This window comes from Podarcis gaigeae (genome assembly GCF_964106915.1).
Source record: "Podarcis gaigeae genome assembly, chromosome: 1".
In the NCBI taxonomy this organism is placed as follows: Eukaryota; Metazoa; Chordata; class Lepidosauria; order Squamata; family Lacertidae; genus Podarcis; species Podarcis gaigeae.
Window position 1 is genome coordinate 15,438,610 of NC_139678.1, and position 12,621 is coordinate 15,451,230.

At 45.1% G+C, this 12,621-nt stretch overlaps 1 protein-coding gene across 4 annotated transcripts in view; it reads right to left on the reverse strand.

The window, feature by feature from the left end:
• Window positions 1–12,621, reverse strand: part of TRAF3 (TNF receptor associated factor 3) — a 94,930-nt gene that overhangs the window by 38,569 nt on the left and 43,740 nt on the right. For 3 of the 4 annotated variants that reach the window (XM_083734848.1, XM_083734847.1, XM_083734846.1), the window contains 2 exons: window positions 6,252–6,510; window positions 512–563 (listed from right to left, as the gene is read on the reverse strand). In XM_083734848.1, the coding sequence (XP_083590974.1) occupies window positions 512–563; window positions 6,252–6,490 (291 nt within the window). In that variant the 5' untranslated portion in view covers window positions 6,491–6,510. Of the gene's footprint in view, window positions 1–511; window positions 564–6,251; window positions 6,511–8,124; window positions 8,681–12,621 lie in introns of those variants that run through there. The other variant, XM_083734849.1, reaches the window with a different exon arrangement.

A 12,621-nucleotide genomic window follows, 5' to 3' on the forward strand; every position in this document is an offset into this window, starting at 1 on the left:
TAGTTGCAGTCTAACAGCATCTGGAGGACACCATGTTAGCTACCTGTGGTGTATTGTTTGCAAACTCCCTACTGCAGAACTATCTTGTCATGCTTGCCTTGTTATAACAGAACTTGTGCAAGATAACTACATCTCTATCCGCCTGTTATGGATTGTTGGCTACACGCACCTCGGCTGATTCCTCAGGGAAGAACTGCAGTTATGTGTGAATGGCGAGACAGTTCATCATTAGCTGTCTGCTATCAGGAGTCAGAAGATCAGCTATAAGAATCCTGCTCTACCTGTTTCCTGGGGGTCAGGTGGGCCCTGTTTTTGAAAAGGACAACCCATACAAGAACTGCACTCATGAAAAATTCTGGAGCAAGAGAAAGAAAGCTAGAAATGCATTTACACTGCAGAAAGTAAAGGCCAATTCCTTGTCTGAGATAAGCAAAGCAACCTGGTTTAAGATGCACAATAAGGTGGTTCGTTTTTGGTTTTTTGGGGAGGGGGTGGGGAGATGGAACTATACCTTATCTTTCACTATTGTTTCTTGACATGCTGTACATTTTGGAATTGCAGAGCTAGAAAAGAAAAACAACAACAACAACTGATCTTACACCAAAACTTTGTTTGCATACATGTAGCATTTCATATATGTTGACAATAAATTTAAACAGAGGTCAGTACATTTAAAAGGGGAAAAAAAGAAAACTAGGCAAAGTTTGGGACCGCACTGGTCACAGAGGTTAAATGACACACATACACACAAAAAGCAGGCAGAATACAAACAATCAAATCAAAATGCACCTTATAAGTTGAATCCAAAACTTTCTCCTGTATGAAAGGGCAAAGGAAACATTGATCCAACAGAGGCTTCCCACTAGTGAAAGGGAGCAGAGTGGCAATTTCTATTGGTTTCCCCTTTCCACTGCAACCCCCAGCACAAGCACCTATGCTGTTCCAGAAAATAGTCTCCCAGGAGAGGTGGTGGACTCTCCTTCCTTGGAGGTTTTTAAGCAGAGGTTGGATGGCTGTCCATCATGGATGCTTTAGCTGAGATTCCTGCATTGCAGGTGGTTGGACTAGATGACTCTCGGGGTCCCTTCCAACTCCACAGTTCTATGATTCTACGACCCCCTCAACCCTCTGGGCTGAGCATCTCAGGGGGCTACAAGGAAGAAAAGGACTCAGCCTCACATCCCATCCATCCAGGACAAGGAGAGCTCTGCTCAGCGCAAGCCTGGGCCCAGACCTGTGATGTTCAGAGCACCTTTCCTTCAAGCAGAATTTTATTATTTCCCCTTCCTTTTTGTTTGTTTGTTTTGTTTAATCTGCATGAATCTCCTGGTATTAATCTCCTGGTATGCCCCAGGGAGGACCTTAAGGTCCACAAATGACAACATTTTGGAGGTCCCAGGTTGCAAGGTGGTTAGATTGGTCTCAACTAGGGCCAGGGCCTTTTCAGTACTGGCCCCGACTTAGTGGAAAGCTCTGTCACAAGAGACTAGGGACCTGCAGGACTTGATATTTTTCCCCAGGGCCTGCAAGACAGAGCTGTTCCACCCAGCCTTTGGTTTGGACTCAGTCTGACCCTTATGTTACCCTCCCCTTATGGTCTTGATTTATCGGCTACTTTTAAAATGATGCTGCATTTGAAATTGCATTTTAACCTGTATTTTAAATTGGTTTTCTTGTTCCCCCTATTATGTTTTTACTGTGATTTTATTGGTGTTAGCCACCCTGAGCCCAGCTTTGGAAGGGGAGATCAGGGTATAAATAATAATAATAATAATAATAATTATTATTATTATTATTATTATTATTATTAGCTCAGCAAAGACACCAGGTCTGCATTCTCTTTACCAACAAGGTTAAGTGTTCCCAAGAGAGGTTGTGCCAGCTTCCCTTAACCAGGTGCTTCTCAGTCAGGGATGATGGAAGTTGTAGTCCTAAACAACTGGAGGACACCAGGTCGGAGGAGGCTGGGTTATACTATTTACGGCTATGACAAAAGTTTATGGCATTAAATGCCTGGACAGCTCAGTTGATTAGAGCGTGGTACTGATAGCACCAAGGCTGCAGGTTCGATCCCCGCATGGGACAGCTGCATATTCCTGCATTGCAAAGGGTCCCCTTCCATCTCTAAAATTCTATATTTTAAAAATGGGAAACCATAACTTTATTAATGATGTAGCAAGCTTACTGTTCCGGGTCAACTTTTAAAAGCATGGCTATAAACAGTTTTTTTTAAAAAAAAAAAAACCTACTTGCGCCGTAAGACTGTCTACCTGCAACACTGAGCCAAAGCTCTTGCAAAAGCATCATAATGCTATTGCAATGCTCCATTCACAATCAGTTGTCGGCTTTGATGCAACAAGATTACCTTAAGAGCATAAGAGAGTGAAAGCTTCCTTTCTTACTGACAGCAACAATGCTGGGAGATAAGGTTGCTTCTCAGCTGATGCCTTCAGACACACTGTGTGCACACACCGTTCTTCATGCATGGAGGGGGGTCCACTCCCGTAGAGCTCACTATGCCCCCCTGACAGCTGGACATGCACAGTGCTAGCACAGCGATAAAGTTGGGGGGTAAACCTTCCTAAGGGTACCTGCTGGCATCTCCCAAAGAGGTCCAACATCTCTGCTCTTCTCCAAAGCTCCAGTGCATAATCTGTATGTGTGCTAAAGTTTCAGCCCAGATTGTCTGCCGCTCAATGGATGAGTAGGATGCTAGCAATTCAGTTGTGCAAAATGCGGCGGCAATTGCTGTTCTAGACGGTGCCCTTGCATCACCTATATTAGCTACTTCAATTGTAGCCCTTGATTACTCTAGTCAATTTAATCCTCATCTTTTAAATGCTGTCATGCTAACAGCAACATACTTCCTAACGTCTTAGTAGGCCCACAAGCTTAACATGAGTTAACACAGTGATGCAGCAGCAAAAAGAAAGCTAATGCTATTCTAAAGGTAAAGGGACCCCTGACCATTAGGTCCAGTCGTGACCGACCCTGGGGTGGCGGTGCTCATCTCACTTTATTGGCCGAGGGAGTTGGCGTACAGCTTCCGGGTCATGTGGCCAGCATGACTAAGCCGCTTCTGGCGAACCAGAGCAGCGCACGGAAAAGCCGTTTACCTTTCCGCCGGAGCGGTACCTATATCTACTTGCACTTTGACATGCTTTCAAACTGCTAGGTTGGCAGGAGAAGGGACCGAGCAACGGGAGCTCACCCCTTCGCGGGGATTTGAACTGCTGACCTTCTGATCGGCAAGTCCTAGGCTCTGTGGTTTAACCCACAGCGCCACCCGCTATTCTAGGCTACATCAACAGAAGTACAGTGTCCAGATCAAGGGAATAGTCCCACTCTGTTCTGACCTGGTCAGACCACACCTGGTGTCCAGTTCTGGGCACCACAATTTAAGAAGGATGTTGACAAGTTGGAGCATGTGCAGAGGAGGGCTACCAAGATGATCAAGGGTCTGGAAACCAAGCCTTATGAAGAGCGGTTGAAGGAGGTGGGTATGTTTAACCTGGGTAAGAGGAGACTTAAGATGAGATGTGATAGCCATTTTCAAATAGCTAAAGGGCTGTCAAATGGAAGATGGAGCAAACTAGTTTTCTCCTGCTCCGGAGGATGGGACCTGAACCAATGAACCAAGTTACAAGAAAGCAAATTCCAACTAAACCTCAGGAAGTACTTTCAGATGGTAAGAGCTCTTAAGACAGCAGAACGGACTCCTTCAGAAGGTGGTGGGTTCTCCTTCCTTGGAGGTTTCTAAGCAGAGGTTGGATGGCCATCTGTCATGGATGCTTTAGTTGAAATTCCTGTGTTGCAGGGGGTTGGACTAGATGACCCTCAGGGTCCCTTCTACAGTTCTACGATCTCCACTGACTCTCTTCATTTCTTTCCTCTCTAATTTTCCGTCCCTTTGAGATGAGGATAATGCAGGAAACTTGTGTTCTGCATTAGAACAAATACCATTCATCTGATACTGTGCTATTGTCTCCTAGTCCTTATTGAACGCACTCAAGCATTCTGTTTGCTCTTTTAAACTACTGCTGCATACTGAGCAGTAATCTTCACTGGGCTGTCTTCAGTGGTTCTTGTCTCTCTATCCTCAGATGACCCAGAGAGAGAGAGTGCTAAAGGCTCCACGGCATAATCGTTATATTCTAACAAGTACACGAGAACCGAGAATGGAATTGCTTTCCACCCACAGCTCCAAACCCAATGCGGTGGCACGCTCTCCATTCATTTTAACAGTCGGGAGTTGGAGATGGAAGCGGAGCCCACACAATCGCTGCAAACAATGATTCTAGAAGAATTATACAGAAAGGGGTAATGGTATGCAAACAACAATGCACGAGCAGCGAAACACCACAAAGCCATTTACTCTTTGCAGCTTTCAGGTTATTTGAAATTCATATTATTATTTCATTCACACACACAAACACACACACACTTTCAGAAGGCCATTTGCTTGGTACAACACAGAAAACACAATTAACATTCAATCACATATCTAAACATCTTAGGGAAGTAGATGCCCACCAACTTAGCATTTTGGATTACAAGTCTCATTCTTCCCAAGTTGATTTCATCATACCAGGAACCTTCCCCCACCCCCATCTTTCACTTTACCTCATCTAATTATTATTAATTATTTTGCCTCCCTCTTATCAGCTGTTAACAGCGTGAGATGACAGCATTCTACTACGGAAATTGTGTGTGTGTGTGTGTGTGTGTATGTAAAGGGACCCCTGACCGTTAAGTCCAGTCGCGAACGACTCTCGGGTTGCGGTGCTCATCTCGCTTTACTGGCCAAGGGAGCCGGCTTACAGCTTCCGGGTCATGTGGCCAGCATGACTAAGCCGCTTCTGGTGAACCAGAGTAGCAAACGGAAATGCTGTTTACCTTCCCGCCGGAGTGGTACCTATTTATCCACTTGCACTTTGATGTGCTTTCGAACTGCTAGGTTGGCAGGAGCAGGGACTGAACAGTGGGAGCTCACCCTGTTGCGGGGATTCGAACCACTGATCTTCTGATCGGCAAGCCCCAGGCTCTGCGGTTTAGACCACAGTGCCACACACCCAATATACACAAACAACTTTCATCTCTAATATATCCTGCATTGAAGGGATTGGACTGGATGGGCCTTTGAGTTCCCTTCCAACCCTATGATTCCATTATACATATATCCAGGAAGAAAGAACTAGACTTTATCCTATATTTGCAATAAAACAGCACTTTTGTAGGACTCAGTAAGATTTGTTTCTGATGCCTGCATATTTACAGTGATGCATCAAGAAGGACAAGAAACCTAGGTGCTGCACAATGAGCTTAACAGCAGTAGCGAGCAATTAACAGCTGCCTAAAACAATATTGCAGCCCATCATTCCAAAAGCTCAGAGCCACTAGGAAGGCCCTAGGGCTTGGTGACTTCTTCACTTCCCTGTTTTCTTCTACAGCTATATAATTGTTGACGTGGATGTTTCATATCTATCCGGCAAAATACGAAAATGTCAACTCCTTCGTTTCTCTGGACTATTTCTGAACCGGCAAATAATTTATGGTAATGTTATCAGCATCAACTTACAAGAGATGCAGTTTAAAATTAGCTACTCTCTCAGGTGTTTCAAAACTCTTTCTTTGGTCTTTGGGGAAAATATAATCCCATACTTTCCAACTATCTGTCTGTCATAGAACCACAGAATTGTAGTGTTGGAAGGGACCATGAGAGTCATCTAGTCCAACCCCTTGCAATGCAGGATTTTTTTGCCTAATGTGAGACTTGAACCCACAACCCTGTAATTAAGAGTCTCATGGTCTACCATGGTCTGACCTATCCAGTCTATCTTCTCTCTCTCTTTCTCTCAGTAACATGTATCAAGCACTAACTAAGGAGCAAAGGAGTTTTGTTGGCCTTCACGGTCAACCAAAATGTATGGTTCCCCTAAGTGAGGTGGGGGGCAGAATCTCATACCTGGTGTCACATGGAGCACTATTTTCTGGAATGCCTGTGAAGTCCAGAGTGAGGTCACAGGGGAGCCCACCTTGACCCAATTAAAAAATGACTGGTGAGCTCATTTGTGGATTGCTAGATATGAAACTAGTCCAGGTGTTTGCTCTTTACTTTATGCATATATATATTCAACATGCAAAGTTACTTCATGCCTAGAACTTGACCACGAAAGGATTTAGGTTAGAAAGCCAGCACTTTGCCTTCAGTACCGTTTTACCCCATTGAAACAATACCAAGAAACACCAACCTTAGCAAAGCATTCATACAGGTCTCGCAATACCGATGCCCACATTCTGTCTGCTTTGGATTGCACAGTATGAGGTGGCACTTTTCGCATTTGTACTTGTCCTCCACTGCATTCACAAATTTCTCTTTGTAGCCACCTTGTTCGGGCACATAAATGGATGGCACTGGGCTGCGGTCGGGATTTGCCTTTTGGACCAGTTCCACTGACACCGGGGGATCTGCTTTCTTGCTTGCATCCATGTTGCAGTTGATAAATATTACTAAAAGAAAACACATATGCACACATGCATGAAGAGAGAGTCTTGTACCCACACAATTCAGATGAGAAACAAGTGCAAACATTTGTCTGAAGTTCCTCCATCACTATGAGCATCGGAACATATTGAGTACACAGAAATATGCAAAAGCACTTCCCTCTCCTTCCTTTGAAGAGAAAGTGCACATATGCAGATTCACTACTCAAGAGCTGCAGCAGCAAGTGGTGATTTGCATGCATGGAAAAGCAGCTTCAGACAAAATTCCCATATCATCTATCGCCTCAAACACAATGCTTCTCCAATGAGGTTGTTCCAGCATTCAGTTGCAAACGACCAAATGAAAAGTCACCAATTTGTGTCTTTGGATCCTGCAGCCCTGATTAAGTCCATCAGACCGCTTACCTGAAGCCACAGTCACCTGCCCTACACCTGACATCAGGTATTCTGTTAAGGTGTGGTGCAGATAAAGACGCAGCTCTCTGCTGAAAGGAAGGTTTGAAGGCAACTGCAAAGCCATTCCTTTTATTCCAAACTACGCTGGCCAAAGAAATGCATCACCTGACCTCAAGGTGATGCAAAGGTATAGATAGGTGGATGGCCAGGATGCAGCCCACCAACCAGATCCAGTGCCCCCACCCCACCCCAACTTACACTGAAGATGTTGGAATTTGATATAGGTGCCTAGTCTGAAAGTAGTAAGAACCGATTAAGCCTGAAATATACGTGTTTTATCTAAAATATTTATACGCCACCCTTAGAAGCAGACTCGTTCAAGGTGGCTTCCCAAAAAAAATTCCAATTAACAATACAGGCACAATAAAATATTAACAGGCCAGCAATTGATATGACTTAGGCCTCAAATATCTGAACAGACAGCTCCTTCCCTACAAACCCTCCCAGGTTGTAAGGTCAACTGAGGGGGTCTTCTGGGTAGTCCCACATCCCTCAGACGTTCGGGAAGGGTGGCCGTGAAGAGGGCATTCCCTGTGGCAGCCCCTGAGTTGTAGTATTCTCTTCCCATAAAGGTGTGTCGGGAATCTTCAGCGTTTAGCGAATGCTGAAGAGGCAACTCTGACTACCTGAGAAGTGTGCGTCTTCAGAGCCCATCCTATTCCTGTGTCTGTACTGCGTTTCAACTGCATTTATAATTCAGAATTTTAAACTCCTGTCATGTGCCCCAGGACCCGCTGGCAAAGGGCAGGTAATAATCATCAGCATCATCCCAAAACTACTAAAATATGACCAAAAAAAACCCCCAACGATAGCCAAAACCCTAAACTAAAACACCTTCTGTGGAAAGCCAGAGAGGAAAGATGGGTTCTCCGACATTTTCAAAAGGCCTAGAGTGCTGGGTCTGCTGGGGCCCAATTGGCAAGACCCTCAATGAAGCTGGCAACACTAAAAACCACAAGGAGTAGCCAATATTCTCCTTAAGCTCATTCACAGCCCCAAAGAGTTAGGGTCATTATGAAGACAGCGAAGAACAATAGAAGCAGTAGGCTATCTACTCTGTAGCTTCCATTGCCTCTAGCCGTATTCTGTCCGAGAATACGGTGTTAGGAGACTGAAATATAGTAGTTGTCAACATATTACTGCAGAAACATCTGACCTGGTTACCTGTTGTTTATCTCTCTCCCTGGCCTTCCCCTTCTGTCCCAGTTCCACACTTCAGTCAACTCAGAATGCCTTGCTCTTAGATCAAGGTCGGCCAGTTCCTCAGAGGCAATGTAACAAGATCTTCTTACAACTGACAGCTAGAGGGCATAAATTAAATTTCCTGCCATCACAGCCTTCCCAACAGTCTGTGCTGTCACCAGAATGCCTTCCCTCCCGACTCCAGCCTACTAAGCATTCCCGGAGGGCGAAGAAAAATCACACTTCGAGCCGAGAAGGGTAAAAGAACCAACGCACATCTCCATTGCACCTCAATGGCTACAACCTTCTTGGAGCCATTTCTATTCCCTCTGTTTAAATTATTGTGAGCCGCTCTTGACGCTAGTCCCTAGACATAACTTAGCACGCCCTTGGTGTTAAGCAATGAACAGTAGCAAACAGTTACACACTGCAAAAAATCAAAGCTTATATTAAAAGCCGTTATAGAATTCCCTTCCCCTCATGCCAAATCCGAGGGTGCACGGCCATTTTGTTTCCCAAGACGTTTAATGCTTGCTAACTTATTTTAATCAGGGCTTTGGCTACGTTAACTGCTTCCCAAAGAGGCTGCTGCTGCTGACTTGAATAGCTACTTTTTCTCGCTTCTTTTAATTTTTAAAAAATTAATATTATCGCTTCTTTTTAATTTGTTTGCAAATTCAAAGGAAAAAGGAGAGGGAAGAGAACTTTTTTAAAAAAAATTAAACATAGTATTGTTATTACTTTTGTGTATTTTCATTTGGAAAAAAATATTAAAAAATCAGTATTTGTGGTTTTTAAAGAAATTACAAAGACTTCACAGAATGTAAAATGTTATGGGAACTTTAAACAAAAAGGCAGGATAGAAACTATGCAAAATAAATAAATATAGGTGATAGATTATGGAAACAAACAGCAAACTCTTCATTAGAGGAGCAGGCTTTCTACACCAAATGGAAGTACTCACTATCTATCCAGATATACTCTCTTCAAATCCTCTGCTCTCTTATTCTTAAAGGTAAAGGTAAAGGAGCCCTGACAGTTAAGTCCAGTCACGAGCGACTCTGGGGTTGCGGCGCACATCTCGCTTTACTGGCCGAGGGATCCGGCGTTTGTCAACAGACAGTTTTTCCGGGTCATGTGGCCAGCATGACTAAGCCGCTTCTGGCGAACCAGAGTAGCACACGGAAATGCCGTTTACCTTCCCGCCAGAGCAGTACCTATTTATCTACTTGCACTTTGACGTGCTTTTGAACTGCTAGGTTGGCAGGAGCTGGGACTGAGCAATGGGAGCTCACCCCGTCGCGGGGAATCGAGCTGCCAACCTTCTGATCAGCAAGTCCTAGGCTTAGTGGTTTAGACCACAGCGCCACATTTTGCTAATGCTTGTTCAGTCAATATACACCCAAACCCATTTCTGGTAATATAAGAATTCATCAATATCCCATTCATACACAAGCTTCCCATGCTTTGCTTGGGTTGCCTTTTGTGATGGGTTAAGGGGCTGCTTGTGCGTAAATGGCTGAGTTCTTAACTCCTGCAATCAGTTTCTAAACTCTCCCCGTCCGCGGAGCCATGGGTGCATGGCTGCCTCAATCGCTGGCAGAATCCGTCAGTGGGCGCTTCCGGAATTTACGCCAACATAGGAGTTCCTTAACGGAAACCCTCCTTTTGGAATCTCTGCGTGACAGTTTCCTGCGCGGAGTGGGCGTCCCCAGCGGAGGTCCAGAAACCTCTCCGCTGTTCTCACTGGAAGTATCTTGGAGCCATCCCTCCGACTGAGTTTCTGCGGGAACTCTCTCTCTCCCCCTGCTGGTTCCTTCCTCAGCATCCGAGGGTCTCCTAACCTCCTTGAGCCCTTCCACCACCTGACTCTCCGATGGCAGTTCCCTGACACCTTTCAATGGCTAACCTTGTTTAAGATTAATTTTTTTCATCAAATGTGTTTAAATCAGGACTACTCTGCTAGAAGAAGAAGAAGAAGAGTTTGGATTTGATATCCCACTTTATCACTACTCTAAGGAGTCTCAAAGCGGCCAACATTCTCCTTTCCCTTCCTCCCCCACAACAAACACTCTGTGAGGTGAGTGGGGCTGAGAGACTTCAGAGAAGTGTGACTGGCCCAAGGTCACCCAGCAGCTGCATGTGGAGGAGCGGAGACGCGAACCCGGTTCCCCAGATTATGAGACTACCACTCTTAACCACTACACCACACTGGCTCTCTAGAGAATTAAAAGCAAATGAAACTGGGTTGTTACACAGTGCTTGGATTAAATACTACATCTGCCTCATGCAGAATCTCATGCAGAATTCATGTGGCGTTTGAAGTGTGAGTATTTCTGCAGAAAACGTTAGAAAACCCAAGCACTGGTCACTGAGATGGCACCTGTGATCCGCTGCACGTTCAGCTTATGTCACTCTTTGCCTCTGAGGCTCCTGATTCGGCGGTATCTGTTTTTTGGTGGGGCAATTTCATTTTAACATTTTAACACAAGTGCACCCCCCAGACAATTGCTCATTTGAGTTGAATCCGATTAATAGTCGTATGTTGCCTTAGAGCCAGGGCGGAGAAACAGATCCGATCACAGGGCCGGATCCTTATTTCCTCAAACTCCAACTCTGACAAACCCCTGACTGACACCTGTCAAAAGTTCAGAGGAGGGGGGGTTACAGCAACCTCCTTCCGAGATGCTCCCTGCAATTGCCCACTGGCTGATCGCAACTTGGAAGTCAATGGAGACAGGGAAAAGCTTATTGAAAAAGGAATATTTTCTCCTCTGCTGAGAAAGTGGTTTGTATTTAATGGACTTCCTCCAGTGCCTGGATTCCTCTGGGAAGAAAGAAAAAGATGCTGTTTTCCTTTTCTTTCCAAAGGTTGAAGTTTGTATTCAAAGCTCTGAAGGAAGCACCATGAATGCAAGTCGCTTCCTCCAGCCCCCAGCCCCCAGCCCCCCCCCCCCCCGCTATGCTAGGGAGTTTCCAGAGGATTAGAGCAGCTTATCCCAGGTGATTTGGGCAGCTTTGGCTGTGCAGGTCTCTCTTAAAGCTCTGACAATCAGCAAGGCTCTTCAAGGAGCCTTGCAAAGGGGCGTGCAGACTTTCTAGCCCAGCCACGATTTTACCTGTTCCACACCTGACCTCACATAGGTCTTACAAGTTAACAGGCAGTGTATAACTTACATTTCAAAGAAAATAAAATTATTTATTTCTAGTCCCTTTTTATGGAAGAAAGGAGTATTATTATTTATTAGATTTGTATGCTGCCCAATGCACGCAGGTCTCAGGGCAGTTCACAGCATAAAACCGCAATATACAGTGGTACCTTGGGTTACATACACTTCAGGTTACATACGCTTCAGGTTACGGACTCTGCTAACCCAGAAATAGTGCTTCAGGTTCAGAACTTTGCTTCAGGATGAGAACAGAAATCGTGCTCCGGCAGCGCGGCAGCAGAAGGACGCCCTTAAAGCTAAAGTGGTGCTTTAGGTTAAGAACAGTTTCAGGTTAAGTACGGACCTCCAGAACGAATTAAGTACTTAACCAGAGGTACCACTGTAGAAGCATAAAATATGTGGTAAAAAATAAAAACAAGAACAACCCAATACAGTCATACCTCATGTTACATTTGCTTCATGTTACGTTCTTTCAGGTTACGTCCCGTGGTGACCCAGAAGTACCAGAAAGGGCTACTTCCGGGTTCCGCCGCTCGCCCATGCGCACAAAATGACATCACACACATGCACAGAAGCGCCGAATCGCAACCCGCTGCGGGTTGCGCTCTTTTCATGTTGCGAACGGGCCTCCAGAACGGATCCCGTTTGCAACCAGAGGTACCACTGTAATTCCTCCATCCTCAGCACATTTTCAAAGGGCATCAGATGTCAATCAGCCAGAGGCCTGGTTCAAGAGGAAAGTTTTTGCCAGGCGCCTCAAATATAATGAAGGTGCCAGGTATGCCTTCCTGGGGAGAGCATTCCACAAATGGGGAGCCACTGCAGAAAAGGCCCATTCTCGTGCTGCCACCCTCCAGACCTCTCATGCTTAAATAGCTGTGCTTAAATGAAGCTGCCTCATAATCTGCCCTCTCGATCACCTATCCCATCTATAGCAGGATATTAGCAGACATGAGGCACTTTTACAAGAGCGTTGCGCAAACCCAAACCAAAGCAAGAATTTCCGTGAAAACTGGAGAAAGCATATATATTCAGTTTCCTCTAGTCCTCCTCACTACTTCTGCCACCCCTTGGTTTTGCAACATCTACTTGTCTGTAAAAAAAAAAAAAAATACCCAAAATTTCAAGAAGAACGGTAGACAGGACAAAAGCTGTCCCTCTCCTTCCCATTTTCCACTCCCAACTGCAATCCTTCAAGCTTGCCTTTCATTTAAAAAATAAAATAAAGGAAATTGAGATCAGGAGGAAAGAGATCAGGAACTGTGCATCGTGTATGGTTTGGCCCTGAGAAGAGGTGGGCAGGTCAGCG